Here is a 27,473-nt window from a genome sequence, read left to right as displayed (position 1 = left end):
GTGTTTTATCAGAGATATTCATATTACTTGCTGTGAAAGCAACTCTAAAAAGCAAAAACAATCTCTATTTTTAGCAGTAAAAAAACTAGAGCTAAGAGAGGTTATATGATCTATCCAAGGACAGAAGTAGAATTTTGCAAAGTCATGATTTGAACTCACTTCTACTCCCTGCTCTCACTATCTCAGTTTTGAAATTATTACTAGTTTAATATTAGTAGCCAAATTATCTAGAAATCTATCTTTTCTATAAATGCTGTATTTTCTCTATATTTTTTCTTATTGAAACCTGTTATCCAAAGAGGTTTTTAAAAAAATAAATACTGAAAATGTGCCTCATGTGACCATAAATTCCACATCGCATTAAATATAATCTTATACTTCTAGTGAACATCACTAAATATCCATTAGATATTTGCATGGCATTATGAGGCTACTGCATGGTCTTGGCCCTCAAATAAGAGAGGGGATAAAAGAACCTATACCCAATAATTAAAAATACAAGGCATCACAAGATGTGTGAAATGAGATATCGTTTTTTAAGTGAGGTGATTAAGAAGGAATTTTTAGAGGTAATAGGATCGTGGCTAGGCTTTGAAGATTAGACACAATTCCAAAACTCATAAACTTTAAAGGAAAGTATTCTTAAGAGAAGGAAAACATATGAAGATACAGAAATAGGTGTGGTTGCCATCCATCCATGTATCCAACCATCCAGCTTTCATTTATCAGACTCTAAGTAAGAATGTATAAACAAAGTCCTTGCCCTCAAGGACTTAATAGAGAAATGATTATATTTCAACATAACAAATGTGCTACAATGAAAGTTCCCAATTGAATGCCCCTTAGTCAACTTCTACTTAACCAATTCATAGGCTTAACCAGTATTTTCTATTCTCTCTGTAACCCACAGTATGGTGATAATTCAAGCATAAACGGGTACTTTTTAAAATGCTGATATACTTGTTTCACCCAGTCATGCTTTATGCTTACCAAAAGTAAGTTAATTTTCTTCCTAAACTTGTTTATACCAATTGTATTTGTCATTGAAATTATGCCCATTACATAAAGCAATGAAATATGAGAAAGAATGAGAGATGTTTCTATGAAAACTAAGTGAAAAGCTTTGGTAAGATTCCATAGAGGCTAATAATCATTAACTACTTCTGTCAAAACATGTAGGGGAAATACATGCAAAATTTTGGTAGTGGCAAGGAGGGTCATACAAACTAGATGGATTCTTGCATTCAAGTTGCTTTGCAAGAATTTTTAAGTTCATGCTCAATTTTAAAGCAACCAAAACTAATATGTAATACGGTTGTGGCTAATGCAAGAAAGACTGCGTAAAGTTCCAAACTCATACTCAAAGGCTTTGGCCCTCCATAAAAAGACAGGTGACTGTAAGCTTACGTGTTTTAAGTTATACTAAAGGATTCTTTAAGTAAATCATTTGTTTACAGTTCTCCATTTTAATTGCCTTTTTTGAAAAACCTGTAAACTAAGTAGGAGGGCTCCTACTGGTTGAGAATTCAGGACAGGCTTCACCGAGGAGCAAGTCCTTGAGCTGAGACTTGAAGGAGAAGTATGCCACAGGGAAAAAGGAGGAAAATGCATTTCATCGAAGGAAGGCGTTGAGGTGTGTTTAGGAGAATCACAAGTAAAGTACATCCTTGGGACATTGGTGTGGTTGGTAACACAGAGTTAGGTTGAAGCTGGATTGTAAAGGGCCTTAAATTTTGCTGGGGAGAGGAATTTGGACTCCATTATTGGAAGTAATGGGAAGCTGCTGAAGGTTTCTCATCATGGCAGAGTGCAGTGTGCTCTCTGGAAACAATAGTTTAAGAAAGATTGATTTGTCTGTATTATTAAAGGTGGGAGGAGGAGAGAGAAGGGCAGGGTTTCTCATTAGGAAACTGCTGGTAAAGATTAGAAGGATACTGAGTGGTGGCAGGCAACGGCAACAGGGAGGGAAAGGAGGAATGCAAGTGATACGGTAAAGGAGGAATCACTAAAATGGCAATGATTAGATGTAGGGTTAATGGAAGAGGGACTGGTCAAAAACTTCCAAGGCTTTGAACCTGTTCAGTGGAGGAAATGACAACATTGTTAGTAGAAATAAGGAAAGAAAATGGGAGGGAGCTGCTTATGAGCAAAAGATTAACAGCTTGTTTCAGACATATTGTATAAGAAGATAAAACGGATAACCATGCAGGAATGGCAGCTGTGGGTGTCAGAGCAGAGATCAGGAGATGGGCTAGCTGGGGAGGTAAGCCAAAATTGAATAAATGATACTCCCTATGGCTACTGACCATGATATATTTGATCTTCCCGACGCCAGCCAGCCCTCTGCCTCAGCCAAGTACTGCCGAACTATGCCACATTCTGAATTGTTTACACAGCTCATCTTTTAAGTCAGATCCCATCTCTTAAATGATACAGAACGTAACTATCTATCCTTACTCAGTGTGTACATATCATAGCATAGAAATCTAACTTATCTGATCTACATGCTACACAGTGATTTTTCCAGCTAATTATGTTCCCCCATTTCTAAGATTTTAACAATGAGAGTAATTGATGGTGGGTGTAGAAAGAAGGGAAGATTAGTAAATTTTAATCTTCTGTATTCTTATGTTTTGAGGCGAAATGAGGAACAAAAAGGAAACAAAAATGGGACAATCAGAAAAACAGGAGGATAACAATTGTGTAATATCATGGTTGCCAAAGGAGAGTTTCAAAAAGGATAGAGCAGTCAAATAGTATCAAATGTTTCAGACAATGATGATAAATTGTATCAAAAATTTCCATGTGCCAGGAACTGGTCCAAGTACTTTTTTGATAAATTTTAATAATACATTCTATTTAATCAAATATTCCAAAATATTATCATTTCAACATGTAATCTATGTAAGAAATTATAGTCCTGTTTTCTGTATCAAGTCTTCAAAAAGTGGTGTGTATTTTAAACTTAAAGCACATCTTGGTTCTGATTAGTCACAATTCAAATGCATAGCAGCCACACATGGGTAGTGGCTAATGCGGTGCAGGGAGCAATGCAGAGGGCTGTTGGGTGGATTAGAGCTATTGCATCTCTTTTAGGAGATGCAGGAGATGAAGCACTAGCACAGTGAATGGCATGCAGAAAACACACAGAAATGTTAGCCCCCACCCTCCCCCACCCTGTGTGCCCATGATGGTCCAGAATTCTCTGTAATGACCCCGACCGAGCACTTCACTCCACCTTCTAAAACCCACAGTTCCCCACCGCCTTCTCATTTCTCTTCCAGAAAGTACAGTGAGGGCCACCTTGCTGCAGCCACCATCACGTCTGGCCTGAGCCGCTGTAGAACCTCCCGCATATAGTGCCCCCGTCATTTGCTCCTACTCCCTCCAATCCTTCCACCGAGTGGCTGGAATGCTTTTTTTAATTATTGAGGTAAAAAAAGAAAATACAGTAAAAGATACCATTTTAACCATTTTTAAGTGTACAATTCACTGGCATTAACTACATTCACAATATTGTGCAACCATCACCACCATCCATTTCCAGAACTTTTCATCATCCCAAATAGAAGCTCTGTACTCATTAAGCAATAATTCCCATACCTCTAGCCTTCCTATCCCTTGGTAACACCAATTCTACTTTCTATTTCTACCAATTTGCCTGTTCTAGGTACTGTATGTAAGTGGAATCATACAGTATTTGTCCATTTATGACTGGCTTCTTTCATTTAGCATGTTTTCAAGATTCATGCATGTTGTAGCATGTATCAGAATTTCATTATTTTTTATGGCTGAATAAAATTGCATTGTATGTGCATACATTTTGTTTATCCATTCATCTGTTGATGGACATTGGGGTGGTTTCTACTTTTTTGATTATTGTGAATAATGATGCTTTGAATATTGAGATAAGGGGAGACGTCATCAAAATAGTGGCGTGAGGTGAGCCTCTGTAAATCTCCACTGGAATTTACAACTAATCAAACATCTATAACTCCACAAAGGACTCCCTGCACAGCAGACAGGCAAGACGAAGAGGCCCACTACTGAATACACCTAAAGGTGGGCGAATTGCACGAGCGGGGAAGGAGAGAAAGGAGAAGTGTGGAGACAGAGCGGTGTAGGCACAGGCTGCAGACCTAGCTCAGTGCTCTGAGCTTGCTGCATCACGGAACTACCGCAGCTGCGGGAGAGGGAAGAACTCAGACTGCTAGGGCTCCACTTATGGCCCACAGGGCTGAGGGGACAGCATATAACATAGCTGGGCCCAACGCTCAAGGCAGATACCTCAGAGAAGGGACCGAGGGAAGAGGGCTGAAAACGGTGGTTTAAGCCCTGACTGCCAAGTAGAGAACGGAAGCCTTAGGAACTGAGACTAGCCGCCCACTCGCTACCCTCCCAGAGCTCGCCTCGCCCCCACCTGCCTGGTGCTAGAAGTGGAACAGTAGCAGTGTCAGATCAAAAGAACAGACTATTTGCTGTTCTGAGAACTGTGGACCGCAGACACAGATTCGCAGCCCAACTAGTTCCGGCAGAGGGGAGGGAGCTGTGGAAGCAAGATCGGCTATGGTGGTGGCCGCCGCCATTGCTCTGGGCCACCTTTCACAACTCACCTTGCCCCTGGCCCCACCTATCTGGGCAGATCCCTGCAGGAGTAAACAGAACTGCTGAAACATACGGGCTCTGAATCTGGTGCAGGAAGAGCTTTGGAACTTAAAAAGCTCTGCATACCCACACGGACACTGCGCCCTGTGACCCAGGCGAACTATTAACAAAGGAGAAGCCCGTCTCCCAGGGAATGCCCCCATTGTGTGAGAAGCTGGAATAGTGCAGAGAAAACATAGCACTACCGTGTGAGAGAGAAAAAAAGGCTGCAGTCAGAGAGAAAATAAAACATTCTACCAACAAGTACTGGAAAACAAAAGAAAGACCTCTTCCTATCAACCTGTTGCAGAAGCCACTCCTGTAGATGTCTAGGAAGAGAAATAATAAATCAGTAATTGCCATGAATAACCAAGGCAACAAGACAGCTCAGAAAGAAAGTGAAAAGTCTCCAGAAAAGGAACTTAAAGATATGGAAATATGTGACTTAAATGACAGAGAATTCAAGATTGCAGTTCTGAAAAAACTCAACGAGATGCAAGAAAACACAGAATGGCAGTTTAATGAAATCAGAAACACAAACAAAGAACAACATGAACATTTTACAAAAGAGATTGAAATTTTAAAAAAGAACCAAATAGAATTTCTGGAGATTAAGAACTCAATGGAAGAAATTAAGAATGAAATAGCCAGCTTAGGTAGTACAGCTGACCAGATGAAGGAAAAAATCAGTGACATCGAAGATAGAAACCTGAAAATTACACGGATGGAAGAAGAAAGAGACTTGAGACTTAAAAGAAATGAAAGAACTCTACAAGAACTTTCTGACTCCATCAGAAAGAGCAATATAAGAATAATGGGCATACCAGAAGGAGAAGAAAGAGAGAAGGGAACAGAAAATATATTCAAACAAATTGTCGATGAGAACTTCCCAAACCTGTGGACAGAAATGGATCCTCAAATCCAAGAAGCAAATAGAACACCTAATTACCTCATTCCCAACAGGCCTTCTCCAAGGCACATTGTATTGAAGCTGTCTAAAATCAACGGCAAAGAAAGAATCCTCAAGGCAGCCAGGGAAAAGACGGTAACCTACAAAGGAAAGCCCATTAGATTATCATCAGATTTTTCAGCAGAAACTCTACAAGCCAGAACGGAGTGGAACCAAATATCAAACTATTGAAAGAGAGAAATTATGAGCCAAGAATAATATATCCAGCAAAGATATCCTTTAGATATGAAGGAGGAATAAAGACCTTTCCAGACATACAGAAGCTGAGGGAATTTTCTAATACACGACCTGCACTACAAGAAATACTAAAGGAGGCTATTCGACCACCATCAACAACAGGGACAATTTGTGGCAACCAAAACATAAAAAGGGGGAGAGTAAAGGCCTGAACCGGAATATGGGACTGGAGAAAGTAAGCGTGCTGAAGAAAATGGAATACTCTAAATATAAAACTTTCTTTTACATAAACTTAAGGGTAACTACTCAAAAAAAAATCCAGAACTGAAATATATACTGTAATAAAAGAAGAAACAGAGGGAAACATCATAGAATACCACCACACAGAAATAATAGACAACAGCAAAAAGGCAAAGAAACAATGGAGACACAGCCTTACCAGACAACTAAAGATAGAATGTCAGGAAATGCTCACATATCAATAATCACCCTAAATGTAAATGGACTGAACTCACCAATAAAAAGGCACAGAGTAGCAGATTGAATCAAAAAACTAAACCCAACCATATGCTGTCTCCAAGAGACACATCTCAGCTACAAGGACAAGCATAGACTCAAAGTGAAAGGGTGGAAATTGACACTCCAAACAAATGGTACCCAGAGAAAATCAGGTGTAGCCATACTGATATCAGATGAAGCAGACTTCAGGGTGAAAAAGGTAACAAGAGACAAAGATGGACATTTCATAATGGTAAAGGGGACTATACAACAACAAGACATAACAGTCATCAATATTTATGCCCCCAATCAGGGAGCACCGAAATATACCAAGCAACTACTAACAGAACTAAAGGGAGAAATTGACCAAACCACAATTATACTAGGGGACTTAAATACATCATTGACAGCTATGGATAGATCATCCAAACAGAAAATAAATAACGAAATAGAAGCCCTAAATGACACATTAGATGAAATGGACATAATTGACATATATAGAGCACTTCATCCTAAAACATCAGACTATGCATTCTTTTCTAGTGTACATGGAACATTCTCAAGGATAGACCATATATTGGGACATAAAACTAGCCTCAGCAAATTTAAGAAGATTGAAACCATACCAAGCATAGTCTCTGATCACAAGGCTTTGAAATTGGATATCAACTGCAAAAAGAAAGCAGGAAAAAACATAAATACATGGAGATTAAACAACATACTTTTAAAAACGACCAGGTCAAAGAAAAAATTAGAGGAGAGATCAAAAGATACATAAAAACAAATAACAATGAAAATGCATCCTACCAAATATTTTGGGATGCAGCAAAAGCAGTTTTAAGAGGGAAATTTATATCATTACAGGCCTATCTCAAGAAACTAGAAAAATACCAAATAAATAACCTCATGTTACACCTTACAGAACTAAAAAAAGAAGAACAAATGAAACCCAAGGTCAGCAGAAGAAAGGAAATAAAAAAATCAGAGCAGAACTAAATGAAATAGAGAACAAAAAGACAATAGAAAAAATTAATGTGACAAAGAGCTGGTTCTTTGAAAAGATTAACAAAATTGACAAACCCTTGGGTAAACTCACTAAGATAAAAAGAGAGAAGACACTAATTAACAAAATCAGAAATGAAAAAGGGGAAGTTATCACGGACACCACAGAAATACAAAGGATCATCCAAGAATACTATGAAGGACTATATACCACCAAATTCAATAACCTAGAAGAAATGGACAAGTTCTTAGAAACAGATAGCCTTCCAAGGCTGAACCATGAAGAACTGGAAAATCTAAACAGACCGATCACCAGTAATGAAATTGAATCAGTCATCCAAAACCTTCCCAAAAGCAAAAGTCCGGGACCAGATGGCTTCACTAGTGAATTCTACCAAACCTTCAAAGAGGATCTAACACCAATCCTGCTCAAACTCTTCCAAAAAACTGAAGAAGAGACAGCACTCCCTAACTCATTTTATGAGGCCAACATTACCCTGATACCAAAACCTGGTAAGGACAACACAAAAAAAGAAAACTACAGACCCATATCTCTGATGAATACAGACGCAAAAATCCTAAACAAAATTCTAGCAAATCAAATACAACAATGCATTAAAAAGATTATTCATCACTACCAAGTGGGGTTCATCCCTGGGGCACAAGGATGGTTCAATGTCCACAAATCCATCAATGTGATACATCACATAAACAAAATAAAAGGCAAAAATCATATGATTATATCAATTGATGCAGAAAAAGCATTTGACAAGATACAACATCCATTTATGATTAAAACACTTAATAAAATAGGTATAGAAGGAGAATACCTTAACATACTAAAGGCCATAAACGACAAGCCCTCAGCTAATCTCATAATTAATGGTGAAAAACTGAAGCCCTTTGCTCTACGTTCAGGAACATGACAGGGCTGTCCCCTATCACCTCTGCTTTTCAACATAGTGTTGGAAGTCCTTGCCAGAGCAATCAGGCAAGAGAAAGAAATAAAAGACATCAAAATTGGGAATGAAGAAGTTAAATTATCACTCTTTGCAGATGACATGATGCTATATATAGAAAACCGTAAAGACTCCACCAAAAAGCTATTGGAAACAATCAACGAATACAGTAAAGTTGCTGGCTACAAAATCAATGTTCAAAAGTCCATTGCATTCCTATATACTAACAGTGAAATCTCAGAAAACGAAATACAAAAAACAATTCCTTTTGCAATTGCAGCAAAAAGAATAAAATACCTAGGAATAAACTTAACCAAGGATGTGAAGGACCTATATGCTGAAAACTATAAGACATTTTTGAAAGAAATTGAAGAAGACACAAAGAAATGGAAAGACATTCCGTGCTCATGGATTGGAAGAATCAACATAGTTAAAATGGCCATATTACCCAAAGCAATATATAGATTTAATGCAATCACCATCAAAATCCCAATGGCGTTTTTTGAAGAAATTGAACAAAAAATCATCAGATTTGTTTGGAACCACAAAAGACCCCGAATAACCAAAGCAATCTTAAGAAAAAAGAACAATATTGGAGGTATCACACTCCCTGACTTTAGCTTGTACTACAGGGCTACAATAATCAAAACAGCATGGTATTGGCAGAAAAACAGACACATAGACCAATGGAATACAATTGAGAACCCAGAAATAAAACCACATAAATATGGACAGATAATTTTTGACAAAGAAGCTAAAAAACATACAATGGAGGAAAGACAGCCTCTTCAATAAATGGTGCTGGGAGAATTGGATAGCCACGTGCAAAAGAATGAAACGACTGCTATCTGTCACCATGTACCAAAATTAATTCAAAATGGATCAAAGACTTAAGCATAAGACCTGACACAATAAACTGCACAGAAAAAAACATAGGTACTAAACTTATGGACCTTGGGTTCAAAGAGCATTTTATGAATTTGACTCCAAAGGCAATGGAAGTAAAAGTTAAATAAACGACTGGGACTATATGAAAATTGAAAGCTTCTGCACAGCAAAAGAAACCATCGACAAAACAAAGAGGCCACCAACTGAATGAGAGAAGATTTTTGCAAACAATGCCTCCGATAAGGGGCTAATATCCAAAATAAACAAGGAACTCGTGAAACTCAACAACAAAAAAACAAACAACCCAATTGAAAAATGGGCAGAGGACCTGAAGAGACATTTCTCCAAAGAGGACATACAAATGGCAAATAAACATATGAAAAAATGCTCAACATCACTAATCATCAGAGAAATGCAAATGAAAACCACAATGAGATATCACCTCACCCCAGTCAGAATGGCTATCATCAACAAGACAAATAGTAACAAATGTTGGAGAGGCTATGGAGAAAAAGGAACCCTCATACACTGTTGGTGGGAATGCAGACTGGTGCAGCCGCTATGGAAGGCAGTGTGGAGGTTCCTCAAAAATTTACAAATAGAATTACCATATGACCCAGCAATCCCTCTCCTGGGTATCTACCCAAAAAATCTGAAAACATTTATACATAAAGACATGTGTGCTCCAATGTTCATTGCAGCTTTGTTTACGGTGGCCAAGATATGGAAACAACCAAAATGTCCTTCAATAGATGAATGGATAAAGAAGTTGTGATATATGTATACAATGGAATACTATTCGGCAGTGAGAAAAGATGATATAGGAACATTTGTGACAAAATGGATGGATCTTGAGAGTATAATGCTAAGCGAATAAGTCAGACAGAAAAAGCAGAGAATCATGTGATTTCACTGATATGTGGTATATAAACCAAAAACAACAAAAGAACAAGACAAACAAATGAGAAACAAAAACTCATAGACACAGACAGTAGTTTAGTGGTTACCAGAGGGTAAGGGGTTGGGGGGTGGGAGATGAGGGTAAGGAGGATCAAATATATGGTGATGGAAGGAGGACGGACTCTGGGTGGTGAACACATAATGGGATTTATAGATGATGTGATACAGAATTGTACACCTGAAATCTATGTAATTTTACTAACAATTGTCACCCCAATAAATTTAAAAAAAATACTGAGATGCAAGAAATTCTTAAACATATCTCACTAAATCCTAACAACAACTCTGGGAAGTAAATATTATCTTCATTTTACAGATAGGAAGAAAAAGGCGCAGAGAAGTGAAGTCCCTTAGCTGGTTGAGTAGGAAAGCCAGGATTCAGATGCAGCAATGTTTTCATTTTATGTGTACCATGATGTGGAGAGAGTTAGGAAACAGTGTCTACACCTGCTACAGCTGCGTCAACAAGAGGGTGAAGGACAGAGAAAGGTGGACTGGATACTTTGGAGCTCAGGAGTGATCTGGAATGAAGCAATATCAGCATCGAGGTGGGGGCAATAAGTAGAGAACAAAGAAAAGGTGGCAGTTAAAGGAAAGTGAAAAATGGGATGATAGCTAGAAAGTACAGGCAGTGCTAAGTGAATTGATTTTTTTCAAGATGGAGAGGACCTTGGAGAATTTAAAACAGATTAAAGAAGTAGATTTCAAGATCATCAACAAAAGGATCACAGCATAGAAAGATTATGCCTAGAAAGATTAAATAGATAGTCATACACGTAAAGTAAATAATGGACTTAATTCTTGTACAATCCAAAGAACAAAGATGCTATACTTTCTATGACAGCCCTCAGCTTTTTTATGCTACAGAAGTTTTCTACAAATATGAATAAAAGGATTAAGAATCAAACCATGCTTAACTGGTGCCAGAGCTTTATTCACTAAGAAGAAAGCATTATTCTGAATGACATTTTATGCTACCTTGCTTGTTTCACTGTCTTTGAATCCTTTTTCAAGGATTTGTAGCAGATGCTTTTTCTTCACTGTAACTTCAGGATCAGAAACATAAAAAAGGCATTCCAGCATGTTTCGATAGCTCCTTAAGAACAGAGACGAACAAATGTTTAAGAACTGATTTCAAAAAACGCTTAGCCATAGATAAGACAACTATATGTCCTGCCCAGGATATTTCTCATTTACATTGGACTTTCCCATGTCATTATTAAACCTCCACTCCCCTTCAGTCTCACAAAGAGCCCCAATGTGGATAAACTATGCGGTCATTCTAGTCAAGGGACATGCATGAAAAGGAAATATTTACTAAGTCATATTTTCAATGTTGTAAACTTTTAAAACAGAAAGACATTTTTACAAAAATAAAAGCAGACTTGTAAAAATGTTCCTTGTGGAATTTAACTTCTTACTCTGAATCGTGCATGTCTTCATTGTCCAAAAACTTTTGGAGTTTATTTTCAAATTTTAGTCTCAGAATACGATTGTTAACTTTGATGACACGTTTTACTTTCACTCCTGTAATACCAAATGCTCTGAAGTCCCATGTACAAAAACGTGATAGAATTAATTCATAGCAGGAATTAAACCTATATGGAAATACAGAATATATACAAAGAAAATAACAGATTTTCCTTAAATTGTTGAAGAACACAAGTTACTTATGATAGAAGTTATAGCCCATATTTTCTGTTTTTTTTTGCTAATGATAGATACATCGTCATATAGTAGCTCTATTTGGGTTCAAACTGGACACAGTTATTCAATCAATAAAAGAAAGGCTAAACTTTGAAACATAAAAATAATAGTCCTGGGGTGGCCGGTTAGCTCAGTTGGTTAGAGTGCGGTGCTCGTAACAACAAGATTGCTGGTTCGATCCCCACATGGGCCACTGTGAGCTGCGCCTTCCACAACTAGATTGAAACAACTACTTGACTTGGAGCTGATGAGTCCTAAAAAAACACACTTAAATAAATAAAAGTTGAAAAAACAAAACAAACTGGAAATCTAGATTAAAAAAAAGCCCTTTTATTAATTATTATGTATTTGGTCTGAGTAAAGATATGTTGGTTGAGCAATCCTGCATTTCTGATACACTCTTTTTTTTTGGCTTCAGTGAAACTACATGTTCTTGCTTTCTTTTTATTGGCAGCTCCTTTTTCTTCTGACAGATTCCTAAATATTGGATTGCCCCAGGAGTATATCTTTAGCTCTTCTCTTATTTCCATGAATACTATCCCTAAATAATTTCATCTGGTCCTTTGGCAACATACATTAAAAATATTATATTAAAAAAAAAAAAAAATATATATATATATATATATATATATATATATATATATATATATATATAATTCCAACATTTTATTTCTAGACTTTATCTCTACCCAACTTAGCTGGATATAACAAGACCGGATATATCCAACTACCTGCTTGATATATGCTCACTTGAATATGCAATAGGCCTCTCAAACTTAACTCATCCAATGGCTGGCTGCCCCTTAAGCCTGTTCCTCCTGAGTGTTTTCCATCTCAGTATATGGCACCACCAACTAACTGGTAGCTTAGGTTAAAACCACAGGAAGAAATCTTGCTTCCTCTCTTCCTCACCAATATCTAGTTCCTCAGCCAGTCTGTTTGGCCCTACATCTAAAATACATCCTGTAATATTATTGTGATAAGTTTACACAGTGACAGATGATTACTATAATTAGTGGGGTGCTCACATTGTAAGATATAAAAATGTCAAATCACTATATTGTACACCTGAAACTAATATAACCAATATAAGATTGTATACCAACTATACTTATATTCAAAAATAACTAATTAAAAAAATAAAATACATCCTGATGTGACCCTGTCTTATCATCACCACTGTTCTCACCCTACGCCGGATCACCCTCGTCGCTCAGTTGGACTATTGCAATAACTTCGCAACTGAGGATAAAGAAGTGAAAGAGGCAGGGTCCCTGCTCTCATGAAGCCTATATTCCAAGGGAGTTGGACAAAAAATAAATAAGACATAAATAAAATCATTTCTAAAGTGATAAGTGCTTTAAAGAAAGAGAGGCTTGGGGTAATGAATGGAATGGGGGCTAGTTAAGAAGGGTCTTGGGTAAGACCTTTCAGAGAAGATATTTGAGCGAAGGATTGGAGGAGGAGCGGCCAGTTATGTGAAAAATCTCAAGAAAATGGACTGAAGTGCTCATTTGCTCTCTGCTGCCCTCATCCGGCCATGCTCACAGCGGCTCTGGCCCTGTCAGGGACGCACAGATTTTAGATGGTGGGCCCATAAGATGAGATTTTAAAATGGATCAATTTGAAATTGAAGTTAAGTGATCCTATATGGTATCTATTTGCCTTTGATGAGATGTTTGGTCCTCATGGGCACAATCAGCCAGGGGCTGAGCATGGGAGTGGGCTAAGATAACAGAGTTTCCTTATGGGGGGGTCTCTTCCTTATACTGACATCTGAGCTCTTAATTACAGCACTACCTTTCTCACTAGCAAAGGCTGAGCCCGTGCAGCCAGGCGCTGCCCAGTTATGCCGCTCTTAGAGTTGAGAAGTGAGCTGCCCAAACCAAATTAATCCCGGAGAAGCTCCCAGTATGGTACAGGAGACAGGGGCGGTGTTGCAATCCAGCCTGAGGCCGCTAAATAGTTCAGAGGTCTGGCCAAACAACCACATCATCATGTGGAGTGGGAAACCTGCAGTCTCATCTACAGAGGGATCATTTTCTGGGCCTAAATCAGTCCAAGTCATCCCTAAATGACATGTCCTGGAACCACTGAAGTTCTCATTATTATCTGTACTCTAATTATGATTGCATTCTGATACAAACTAGTGCTGTGGGCATTTTATGTAGATAAGGTTTTTGTTATAGGGTAACAAAAGTGTAATCCAGATTAAAGGAGAGAGATTATATATAACTATAAGTAATTTTTGAAAGTGCAGGAGATAGAAGAGACTGATAAGGGAGAGTGTAAAAAGAAAAATGTCTAAGTACAAAAAACAAGAGAGGTGAAGTTACAAGGAAGGAATGGTTAATAGCATCAAGTACGGCAGAGGTTAGTAGAGTGAGGGCCCCTCCTTTCACTGGGCACCCCCCGCTCAGGAGTGGGACCTGAATGTGTGTGTAAACATTCACAGTGGCCTTATACATCATTGACTAAGATATTGTTACACAGAGAGATGCCTACAAACGTTCATTAATATGCAGATAATGCATTCATTTAGCAAATGTAGAATGCACGTTTTTAAGTGGCTGGAGTTCAATAAAATCTTTTAAAGTGCAGTTCAGAATCTTAAACAAGGGTTTAATAAATACTGTTAACTGACTTGCTGACTTAAACCAACATCAGTACAAAACAAAAAGTTTATGCTGCTATAGCTCCCTGAAACAGTACAGCATGAAATCTTTATATATAAGGAGTTAGATTAATTACTGAAAGTCATTATATCCACAAAAGTGAAACTGTTACATATTTACACAGTGATATAGAAACCTAAATTAGTAGTTATCCACTGAGTTATAAATCTAGCCAGCTCTATGCTAGATGTTATGACTTATCAGGTACATGAAACATTATATCTGTCCCCAGGGAGCTTACACAGTCTCTTATATGTTGTTTCGTGGTGCTTTAAAGTTATTTTTTAAATTGTAAATGTCTTGTATCTATAACCAGGTTGAAAGCTTCTCAAACAGGAGGACTGCATCTTTGATGCTTTGGAGTCCCTATTTGATAAATGTTGTCTGATGTCAATGGCTAATTCAATTGCTAATACATAGGTAAATAGTATGACTCTATAACGATAATGCTATAGTGGCAACAATCTATTCACCAAGCAAGGTTCGATAAAATAGGACTTTTTAAAACTGAAAAATATAGCCCTTTTATTTCATAAAAGAAATAAGGCTAAGAAATATTGAAAGATAAACAATTAGAAATATGCAATTCTCTTTGGCTAAAGAAATGAACAAAGGCTATGTTGACGTATTATACAGGTATACACCGTTTTTTGAAACTTTGATTTATACCACATCACTTTTATGAAAGACCTACATTAGTACCTGTTTTTGCTAACCAAAAGAAATTTGAAGAGAATTTTCGTTTTTATGAAAAAAAGGCGAAATGCAAAAATAGCACTCAGTGTTTGTTTTGCAGTGAACTGTTATAGAGGCTTCAGGCACTGGTAAATGAAACTACACTGTACATGTGTTATTTCTACTATATATATGGTGTGTATTTGTCGTATCATTCCTGCTTTCACTATATGTTAGTATTATTTTAGGTTTCATGTGCTAGTTGGTATGATTTGGTAGGTTATTTTTTAGGTCTGGGAATACTCAAAAAAATTTTCCCATCTAAATTATTGGTAATTGCTTCTTCACTTTACACCATTTCGGCTTATTTCGGCTATGAAAGGTTTCATAGGAACACTCTACTTTAGAATAGCGGGGAAATCTGTATGTCCGTTCTAGCTCTACTCCAGTACTTTTTATTTAAACGCTAAATCATTGGCTTTAAAAATATTAATAAAAGAGAAGTCAGTGCTTAAATAAAACTACTAGATATGTAGCACACAGAGCAATTTAAAGCACTTTAGTCATTATTTCTTAACATACATAAAAGATCAGAGCTAAGGTGGCCAAGCTTGTAGTACACTAAAAGTAAAAAACAGTCCTTGAAATTCTGCCAACATACATTTGATTTTTCTCCTTAAAATGGATCAAGGTTATTTTAATTAAAACTAAGTAAACAATTGTTAATGCTTATCAAAATCCATCAAAGCTATCTAATTGACTGTCAGGCTGACATAGTTACCTAAATGGCTTTTTAGTCATATTGCTTTTACATATTTTTTGCCCACTAATCTACTTGTTTTGTAAGAGCTTACGATAAGTTAAAAAGAAACAAATAATTTAAAAAATTCTGTTTAAAGTGAGTGAATATAAATGAAAGACGGAAAAAAATTATTCATGCATCTTGCAGAGAGACACCATTCAATTTTTGCACTTGAAAAAAATCAAGGCCTCTACTTGTTTACATGGGAACTGTGATGAACGCCTTTTATATCTTTATACATAAAAATCAAGTATTGTGGTTAAGCAAACAGTGGTAACTGCTGGGCAAATGGATGTATTGATACAAAAGAAAGTGTTTTGAAAAAATCTCTTTCTTCCTTCCAAAGAGCTTCTCACACTTTTCCGCTAAAGGCCCTTGAGGAGCTTTTACTCACAGAAGGGAGGAAGAGCCACATTTAATAGAAATCAGAGGGCTTGGTTTAAAGTAACCCATAACAATCACACACTTTACTTTCTATAAAGTTAATGCAAATTTTGCATTTTACTCTATAAAAACAATCAGAGTTTATTTCAACAATGACTGCAAGTAAAATCATCCTCTAGATGAATATACCAAGTCCATGCTATAGTGTTATGGGTTTCCTGGTCTCTTTCCACACACACAAGTTTGCCATATGCTTCAAGGTTCTAGGGCAATCTTTGGCTTGTTCATGGGCTTCTCAATTTTGAGAAAATGATTGCAGAAATGTGAAAGTAATAATTAGCAATATTTTTCTGCAAAAGCTTTATTTCTTTCATTCTTTTTTTTTTTTTTTTTGTAAGGATCATTTGTTTGGCTGTACCCTCTAGTTGAGGCAATACAACCACTTCCGCGGGTCTACCAGGAGGTCTTGAATCTGAAGTGTGGATGCCTGCTTCCTGCTCCTGTTTCTGGTGGTTCTCTCTATTTTTGTCTAAATGGACTTTCACCTGGATTACTGGGTCTTAAGTGTGCCTCATATTAACTCAGAGTCTATGTGCACCCTGACGCTAACTAGCTCTAGACAATTTGGTTTGACTTTGATTATGGAACCTCCAAGAAATTTGCTAGGCAGCCTTCTAGTATGGTGTTTGCAACATGCTGTTGCCAAGCGTGCTTTGCCATTCCTTCTCTGTTCTAACTTCTCACCCAATATTAGAATCTAGGGCTATATCTGGTCCAGAAATAAAACAGTATAAACATGCATAAAACTAGTACTGGACCATAAACTTCTAAATTATATTCTGCTCTTGGACTAAGGGAAACTGGGTGCAGAACAATGAAATACCATGTTTTTAAGGTTGGCTCACAGCAATGATGTAAACAGAAAAATGTTTAGGTGGTAAAGTAGGTAACTGCCAATTTACAAGGGATGAATATTCTATGTGAGAAGTATTTTGAAAATGGGACATTTTAAGATTTTTATAAATTGCTATTTTGGTTGATGATTCTAAGAACCCAAAATTGTTCTTAAAGCTAGAAGTCAATTTCAAACAGATTTACCAGTCATCAGATTGAGTGCCTTCTTCAAAGTGGATATTTCCCACAGTCTCCAACTCAATTAACAAAAATGGGATCAGTAAGCCATGACTTTTCTTCTTTTGCTTTACTTCAGTTTGATAAATTGCTTCAATTCTATTTAAGAAAAAATATATAAAGCTATTAAAATGATCTAAAATTCATGATAGATTTTTTTTTTAAAGCTGCTGTTAAAAATACTAGGTTTTTGTCAATGGTTAAAGAAAGCTTGATGCTAATAGTTAAACCATGGAAGTCATTTCTATTTTTGGCAATTAAAATCACCTCAAATTTTGTTACCCTCATAATAAGTGAAGGTTAGAAGACTCTCCTGCCTCCACCACTTGTGGCTCTCAGATCTTAGACAAGTCACATTTTTATGCTAGCTTCTCAGTAAAATGACAATATTAATAGTACCAACACAGAGTGTGGCCGGTTAGCTCAGCTGGTTAGAGCAGGGTGCTGGTAACACCAATGGTTGCCAGCTCGATCCCCACATGAGCCACTGTGAGCTGCGCCCTCCTTAAAAAAAAAAAAAAAAAAAAAAGTACCAACACCTGGAGAAGCTTTTCTTTGAGTATTATATGCAAAATGCATGCATAGCTCTTAGCTAAGAGTTTGGCACACGATAAGAGCTCAATAAATGTTAGTTATTATTTTGTTAGTATTATTACTGGGCAAACTAACTTATCCACTTGGTGCCCTAGTAAATTACAAAATTCACAGTATTTACTAAGTCTTCTTGCTTTATGTTTCTAGTTGATATTCAACCTGAGTTTGTTTCTATGTGATTCCAGACAACTGTGTAGGTGCTTTGCCCAGTCTCATCTATGTCGTGAGATTTTATACTGGTAGCAGCTAATGTTAAAAAAACTAATGTTTTTAGTTTGCAGACGTGAGAGTAGTGATGTGACAGGAAGCTATTCAGGGAAAGTTCACTGGTCCTACTTAAGTATTGCCTCTGTAAAAAACTATATGACAGGTTTGAACCAATGATGCCTAGCCTCTACTAGGAAACACATTTCATGTTTTATTTAATACTATAATTCTTTTCACTCCTGAAGGAGGGAACTGAGCTCAACAGAACAGTACATTCTCATGTTTCAAATCTGAACAATTAGAAAATTTATTAAACATACTCATCTAGTTTTTTGTTCCAGAATGTTATCCTTTCTTGCAAAGCATTTAGTTTGGTCAGTATCTTCTGTTGAAGATTCGGTTCTTCTGTGACAGTTTCACAGTTCTTTGATTTTTCCAGCTCTGTTACTTTATTGTTATTGGATCTCTCATTTTGACCTTTGCCAGATCCCTTGAGTTCAGCCAGTTCCCGTTCCAACTGTTGAAATCAATGTACCAGAGAGCAAAAATTTTTAGTTGACTTTATTAAATATATAGTTAATTTAAATTAACAAAGTAGAAATCTAGGAAACAAATAGGCCAAACTTTATAAAAACATGGCCAGCATGTGATTATAACTTTGGTACAAGTTCAGTCAGCCAATTTCTCTTGACCAACTGAAAGATAATCTTAAATATTTCAAGTATGGCAGTTCTCTCAACTGAAACTGAGAAAAACAAAGAAATAGTCTTTTAAATATTATTGATGAGTTAGATTCTATTAAAGCCAAAATAAAATTACAATGAATTCTGGTTTAGGTATAAATAAAACATTTAAACTCCAAAGAATGTGACTTTTATCACCTACATTTCAATTTTTCAATATTTTTTCATCTACTTTGGTATTCTAGGAAAAAAATTAATCATAAAAAATACACAACGGCACGTATATATGGGTGCACATTTTTCCTTTTGTCTCAGTCTCCTATATGACTCAGTAGAGCAATGTCTTTATTTAAATTTTTGATATTGGGGTGTTTTGTTCATAATGAACTTTTTTTCATTGTTTCTATTTTTTTAAATATTGCATTAACTATGATTTATCTTGATTACTGAGGTTTTTGGGCCCTCCCTTAAATTTTGGGCCCAGGGCAAATGAATCACTTGCCTCATCGTAATCCCACCCAGCCTTGTAGGATTTCAGGATAAACTGTACTATACACACAGAGATGTATATAAATAGAAATTTATTAATTTTCTGTATTCCCTCCTCTGTAATGGCTATATCCAGCTGTTAAAAAACAAATTAAGCTTATTTATAAAAATGTCTGTAGTTAATATAATCTATAGATGTTATTTTTCACACATGTAGGTTTTACTTAACACATGTATTTGCAGATGAAAATGGCAGATATAAAATGATTTCCATATACTGGTTCTCTTGTGGGTTTTATTCAGATAAATACTCGTATATACAAAGTTCTGTTTTGAGGTAAATAATCCTTAACTTTTCAGGGTCTACTTTTAGTAAAGGAAATCTAATTTATTCTAAATTAAAGAAGCACACATAATATAACTACTAAAGTGTAGCTCGATATAAAGTTTCTACCTTGTGTACCTTAATAAGAGTAAAAGGACATTTTAGCACTTTAGACAAGAAAATGAATTTTGAGCACAACCTACTGGTGTCTAATAAAAATGCAGCTGAAATAAGTCTAAAAGATCTCTGGATCATATTGAATTAATTACACAGCTTTTCAAAATTTGTATATATTAACAAGCCTATACCTTGTTGAACTGAAGCTGTCTAAGCACAGAGTGAAACTTAACTAAGCAGCGGGAATCAAAACATTTAGGGGACCAGCTTGACTTGAAACTCAGTATTAATAAAAATAAATAGTATGTGTGTATACATACATACAAAATTAAAAGATAATGCTGTTTTATCTTCCAGTTTTCTTAAGATGTGGCCATTGAAATTTTACAGTATTAAAGCTTACATTTTTTTTCACAAAGCTGAATAATTTTATTCGTTCTTCCGGCAACTTCTGTAATTTACATTTTCGATCATTCAGTTTTTCAAGGTCTTCGTTGAGATGCCTCTGAATAGTTTTTATACGCATGTTGTAATACATTATTTTTTTCATTGCTGTTATCTAAAAGTGAGAAAAACCCCAAAGATTAGCTGAAATAAAAAACATTATAGGTAATTATTAGTGATATTATATGAGTGAGATATATTCTATATAACAATTTGAAAGTTTTGTAAATTCAATTACTAATAATGATGATGGTTGAAATGCTAATGGATTCACAGAGTTCTATATTTAAACTTAATAAGCAAAATATAAAACTTCAAAGATTTTCTTTGCAGATAATATTTCAAATGTGAGGCATAGTCTCATTTATTTCCAGGATGATGATATAAAGAGACTATTGATAGAATTCAACTTACAAAATAATCACTGAGCTAATGAGTCAGTACTACTAAAGCTATAATACTACCAAATATATAACTACATTTTTCCTATTTGGTTTATGGAAAAAGTAAAGAAATTAAAAAGACTTAAAAGCAAATGTAACATTATTTAATTCAATTTTTAAAAGCCTAGCTAAGAATAAGATTTATTTTTCCCTCAAATCTATAAAAGGATGCCCTAAATGAACTTGTTTTAGATTGAACAAATTACTAAATTGTCAACCTAATCCAATTATCTTTAATTCCTTAATACCAGTGGATCATGCAGTATTAATAAGTTTATAATGATAAATTGATTAAATCTACCATTAAGAATACAGTAGCTAAACAGGCTTGTCAACTACATTAGTCAAAATGAACTAGCAGAGGAGAAATCAGGTACACTTTTAAAACGTGTTCAGGTTTTAACTGTTTACCTGAAATAATAATGTCGTTTCTTTTTATCAGGAAATCTGTACCTCAGATAAGTTGGAAGACTTATACACTATTCTGGACATATATTTTCTATAGACACAGGTTCCTGTTATGTGATTTATTTAGTAGAGATTTAACAGTCAAGACCCCAACAGAATTATTTGGCATAAAAGATAGAATAGAAACAAGTATATGACATGATGAACAGGCCCAAAGACTTCCCTTTCCCATGCATATTATGAAGTTCTGAAACTGAAAATCACTAAATTCCTCTGTAAAACTAAGGCATTCATAACACAGAACTGTTAAGGCAAAAAAAAAAAAAAAAAAAAAAAAAAAAAAAAAAAAAAAAAAAAAGCTGTTTTAGAATGATGATTAATGGATAAAAATTCCTAATAAAGAAGAGCTTATTTCTGAGGTGCAACTTAGTTAGAAGAAAGAACTATAATTAAGGAAATGGAAAATGGTGTTTCTTGATTTTTCACCTATTTGGAAAAAAGAGAAAAATCCAATAAAAAACGCTTTGAGTCAGTGGTAGATAAAAAAAAGAATTCTTAAATTTAATATAACAAGAGAACATGCTGGTGGAGGTAGGGCTGCTAGATAAAATATAAGATGCCAAGTTAAATTTGAATTTCAGATAAATAACAAATATAGTAGTCTCCCCTTATCCATGAGTTTGTTTACCATGGTTTCAGTTACCCATGGCCAACTGTGGCCCAAAAATATCAAATGGAAAATTCCAGAAATAAACAATTTATAAGTTTTAAATTGCATCTCTTTGTCCAGCGTATCCACACTTTACACACTCTCCACCTGTTAGTCATTGAGTAGCTGTCTTGGTTAACAGATCAACTGTTTCGGTATGGCAGTACTTGTGTTCAAGTAACTGTTATTTTATTTAATAATGGCCCCAAAGTGCAAAAGTAGTGATGCTAGCAATTTGATGAGCCAAAGAGAAGCTATAAAGAGCTTCCCGAAAGTGAAAATGTGGAAGTTCTCGACTTGAGGAAAGGAAAAATATTGAATGCTGAGGTTACTAAGATCTATGGTAAGAACAAATATATCCATGAAATTGTGAAGAAGGAAAAAGAAATTTGTGCTAGTTTTGCTGTCGCACCTCAAACTACAAAAAGTTATGGCCACAGTGCGTGATACATGCTTAGTTAAGATGGAAAAAGCATTAAACTTGTGGGTGGAAGACATGAACAGAGAATGTGTTCTGATTGATGGTAAAGTGTTGTGCCAGAAAGCATTCAGCCCATATGAAGACTTCAGCAAGGGATCCCTTGAAACAAGTGACACCAAGCCACTTCTGCAAGCAAGGGATAGTTACACAGATTCAAGAATAGGTTTGGACTGAAAACATAAAAATTACTGGAGAGGCTGCATCTGGTACTGAAGAAGCTGCTGCCACATTTCCTGCAGAGTTGAAGTTAATTAGAGTTCAGTACTATGCTTGGTTTCAGCATCTGCTGAGGGCCATGGAACGCATACCCCACGATGGGGGCGGGGGCGGGGGGTGGTTACTACTGTAATGTTTTAATACCATACTTATTAAACTTATTTATACTAAAACATTATTCATTGTTCATCTGAAATTCAAATTTAACTAGGCGTCCCCAAGTGGTGGACAAACAAGATTTAAAATTCTGCTTTTACTTTGTTTTTAAATTTTATTTTTGAATAATATATTCATGTTTCAAAAACCAAAATGTTGAAAGACGTACAATGAAAAGTCTACTTCCACACTCACTTCCCATGTGCTCAGCGAGCCCACATTCCACACATAACAACAGATTTGTTTCTAGTGTAGCCCTCCAGAGTTTGTTCTACTTTATTTTTCTATTTTATTAATAATACACCTATATATGTATATAGGAACAAAAATTGTGATACTTAACTCTTCCTAAATAAACTCTTTCAAAACCAATTAGGGTGTCATAACAATAAATATGAGTTATCAATCAGGGGTTTTTACCCTTGTTGTTTGAGAGTATGTACAACTTTGTAGGCTATTTCAATTTGCTTTTTGTGTTTGGACTTTTCAGAATTAATGTCAGTCATTTTCAATAACTTTGGTGAACTACTTGTCTGTTAGGGGAAAAACTTTTTTTTTTGAAAGTTAGACTATAATGCTAAATTCAGTTGCAGAAATATGCTCAACTACAGTTTCATAGTGATTATTTTTATAGTACTTAACAATTAAAATGGACTTTTATGCCAATTAATTCTTTGGATCCCCACAATAACCCTGTGAAGGGCAGGTACTGTTTGCATTATCATTATTTTAATAGTTCAGAAAACTGAAGCTTTGAGAGGGGAAAGGCCTTGCCTAAGTGATAAGATAGTAATGGACGCAACCGTGGCTTGAATCCAAGTCTTCTGATTTGAACTCTCATGTTCTTCCCTCTGTCCCATGCTGACTCCCTGGGGGTCCTCCTGGTAGGTCCTGACTTTATTTGCCATGTATAGTTTATATAATCCACTCCACAGTCATGGATGAAAACTTAAAGAATCAGCAATACTCTGTTTAGGAGTTTATCACATTAGAGAATTGCCATAACCTGACACAACTTGTCTTCTTATGAATGGTAATAAAGAAAGCATCTTGGAAATTTATTGGATGGTTAACTGAATGAACAAATGGGGCTAAGGGGATATCTCGCTGAACTGAAAGGAGAGGTAGGAATATAATATGGAAAGATGTCTAGTAAACACGACGGCTCCCTATGTGCTCCATTCTGAAATCACAGAGCCTCTGGTGGCACGTCAAAGTAGCTCCTTTGCTGGGAGGTTCACCATTGGTGGCAGTCCGGGAATAGTTCTCTTCAAGATTTCGGAGATCTTCAAGATTTTGGCAGTGTGGGTGGTTCCGCTCCTACTTCCAGGGAAGGGCAAATCACCTTTAATTAGGTTAAAATTGACCTAATCCTGGCATACGACCATCAACCATAGATACTTTCTAATTTTGATATGTAATATTCCAAATGAGAGGAGGTTATACTTGTTTCATTTCTACTTTATTTAGCCTTTATTGATTTTCACATGTATAGCACTAGTTCAATTATTCTTAACACTGATGGTAATTTTTCAGATTTCCTCCTCTTAGTTTTGTATAAATTACATTTTTTTCTGTTATTTCACCTTCCAGTTCTGGCATCAAAATTGAGATCCTAGTACTAAAGTTATTATTTGTATATGTTTGGATGAAACATCCAACTCACTGGGGCAAAAGTTGAAATGGTAACAAGAACTGACAAGATAATACTACTTACCATATGTGGAGATAGCCAGAAAGAAGAGTTAATGAAACTTAAGTCACCGATACCCAATTAGAGACGCACTTACATCTGCCAGTTCCTTGATTGGCTTTGCTGACACATCAAATGTATCAAGTCTTTGAAGGCAAGGCAAGTGATACAGCACATGTGTGGAGTAATTATACAGCAGACAAACTGGATTGGTTTTATATTGAGGATCATTCAGACATAAATCCTTTAAGTGATGAAGCCTGGTTAAGTTAGTGAGGTCCTAAAAACAATGGCAGCAATAATGTTCAATTAATTAATTGCAACTGTCCATAGCTAAAGGAGGCTTTTGAACACTTAAGATTACCATAATGTCATGTAATGCATTTTAATTGTATGCTTAAATATGTTAATATGAGGTGGATAAAATGTTTTTCTCTAACAAAACACATGCTAAATACATGAATGGAACAGAGCATCAGTAATTAAATAGCAGACTCTGTATAACTAGGCATTTCAAAGGCACTTTAACACAAAGGTCAAAGAATATTTACCAAATCATGTATTTCACCTGGAACCTTGGAGCCAGTCCATTGAGCACGTGTATTTATTTAGACAACGTTTTCTCCTCTGCACAGCTCTTTTCTAACAGGGGCCTCCAATGTAGCTGGAGATCGCCTACTCCCTTCACCACCATTCCCCACACTGACCACCCTAGGAACACTGCTCACCTTTTCCTCGGCCTCCACATCTGCTCTTCTCATCAAAGGCTATGGGACCTATAACAATCACCACTGAGTTCCTGATTTTCAGTTATTTAAAAAATATTTTTGTTTTTTTCTGTAAATGCCATTTCTACCTAGTAAGGACAGCTGAAACCTAGCTTTCTCCTGAGGGCCTCCTTTTTCTTACAACTGATGGAGGGGGAGGGGTTGCTAATGCACTTCTAGATGGTTTTTCCTTAACATCTTTTATCCTGAAGTTTAGGTCATCTTTATACCTTCCTTTATTTGGCATCGGGCCCTTGCTTCTCTTCAGTCTTGTTTCTTCCTTTTTAAAGCTTAATATTCTATGTTGTAGTTACGCTGAACAATTCCAAGTTTCAGAATGTGCCAGACCCCATCTTATCTTTAGACCTTCATCCATGCTGCTGTCTTTGAGTGGACTAGATTTAACCCCAATTTCACCTCTTACTCTGTTAAGACTCAACCTAGGAATCATCTTCTCTGGGAGCTTTGTTTCATTGCCCAAGCTTGGGATAGATGCTCCTCCTATGAATTCTCTTAGCCACTGGGCTTACCTTTGTGATACAATTTACCACAGCCTACCTGCTTGTGGACCCACAAGTCTGTAAGCCAAGGGTCCATGTGGGCTTTGGCCCTCACTCTACGAGCTAAGAATGGTGATTACATTTTTAAAGTGCTGGAAATAAAATACAGAAGAATATACGACACAGGCCATATGTGTCCCACAAAGTCTAAAATATTTTCTATCTGGTCTTTTATAGAAAAAAATAGCCAATACCTGAGATAAACTGAGAGCAGGGTTTGTGTCCTGTTTAACACTGCATTCCCAGCATTCAGTATTTGGTAACAGGAGGCACTAAGTAAATACGTGAATTGAATCAAATGATTATTACTTTCTACCAACCTCCAAGACATCCTCACCTCTCCCTCAATAGCAGCATTATTAGGATGGTTCTTGGAGTAGAAGAGTGCTATGGTGGGGTTGGACTTGCAAGGATGCAATGTTAGTTAGGGGAGTTAAGGGAAATCCAAAGCAAGGACCAGGAGACATTACTTCTGAAGATAAAGTACAAATGGAGTGGGGAAGCCAGTAGTGAAGTCAGGCTGCCAGAGTACAAAGTAAGACAGGGTCCGGTGGCCAACGTGTGTCCACTCTCTCTGGATAAGTGAGAACTTGGCTCACTGTCAGGACCCATGACAGGAGTGGGACTAGGCAGAGTTGCTCTGAAAGGGAAATTTCTGGACCGAGCTGTGCCGAGAATTATTGGGTCAAATTCTGCAGGAACAAGGAAGGCAAACCGCGGATTGTTCCGATGAGTAAAGACACCCTTTGATTGCTGGGAGCTATGTTGAATTTGACCACCAGTCTGGGCTAGGAGATGCTGCACTTTGAAGTCATACACAGGAACCCCCCCACTTACACACAAAAGTCAGGTGACACTGGAGTCATTTTCACCACTGAAAAGCAGTGTTGGGGTACCTGGTATGGATGGAAAGTGCCACGGAAGTTATTCCATCACTACCAGGATAGTATCTTTGTGGGGTGGATGGAAAGGTTAGAGACAAAATTCAAGATAATAGTGTTTCAGGAACATGCCAAATATGAGAATAGTAAAAGTTGCTGTGAATCACCTTCCATTTTTTTAATGATAAAGAGACATTGTTATTATAAAGAGCCTTTTTAACATCATGTCATACAATGACTTTTCACAATAACCTTATTTTTATCCCCATTTTTTGATGAGATTGACATAATTAAAGTGATAGTAATAATAATACAATAGCATCTCTGTTGAGTGCTTACCATGGGCTAGTCATTATTCTAAGAACTTTACATTATTATTTCTCTTAAACTTCACGTTACGGCCGTATTATGCTGCCTCTGGTTTTGGGCAAAACTGACAGGTACTTCTGCCTGTGTAGTCTATACTCCTCACCACCAGAAGGCTGCCATGGCTAGCAAGGGTGAGATAAGCTTCTACATGGCTTCTTGGCAGGGAAACCCCTTATCCTCCCAGCATTCTACCCTTATCTTCTCAGTCTCAACTCATGATTCTCTTCCTTCCTCTATTCCAGCCACACAGGATTTCTAGTTTCTTGAATTTGCTATGCTCCTTTCCACCACTTAGGTCCTTCACACCTTTGCCCGAACGCTCTTTCACTAGGTAACTCCTTACTCATGTCTTATATATTAGTTTAAAGATTACCTCCCACAGTATTCTGAGTTTTTCTTTCCTAGCTCCCTCTGATCTCTCCTGCTATTACTCACATATACCCTTTGATTTCTTATCTC

General features: G+C 36.5%; 1 protein-coding gene across 2 annotated transcripts in view; it reads right to left on the bottom strand.

Annotated features, from left to right (window-relative positions):
• LRRC9 (leucine rich repeat containing 9) overlaps positions 1-27,473 on the bottom strand; it is a 99,488-nt gene that overhangs the window by 60,284 nt on the left and 11,731 nt on the right. For both annotated transcript variants that reach the window (XR_012494668.2, XM_074327409.2), the window contains exons 7-12: positions 24,535-24,717; positions 20,291-20,446; positions 18,594-18,790; positions 17,440-17,571; positions 11,520-11,696; positions 11,077-11,194 (exon numbers count right to left, since the gene is read on the bottom strand). Coding sequence is in view for 1 of the 2 variants with exons in the window: in XM_074327409.2 (XP_074183510.2) it covers positions 11,077-11,194; positions 11,520-11,696; positions 17,440-17,571; positions 18,594-18,790; positions 20,291-20,446; positions 24,535-24,717 (963 nt within the window). In the remaining variant the exon portion in view is untranslated. The remainder of the gene's footprint in view (positions 1-11,076; positions 11,195-11,519; positions 11,697-17,439; positions 17,572-18,593; positions 18,791-20,290; positions 20,447-24,534; positions 24,718-27,473) is intronic.

This window comes from Rhinolophus sinicus, chromosome 3 (genome assembly GCF_057876585.1).
Source record: "Rhinolophus sinicus isolate RSI-liver-muscle chromosome 3, RSI-T2T, whole genome shotgun sequence".
Taxonomy (NCBI): Eukaryota; Metazoa; Chordata; class Mammalia; order Chiroptera; family Rhinolophidae; genus Rhinolophus; species Rhinolophus sinicus.
Note: the sequence above shows the minus strand (reverse complement) of the source record. Positions and strands in the feature narration are given on the sequence as shown.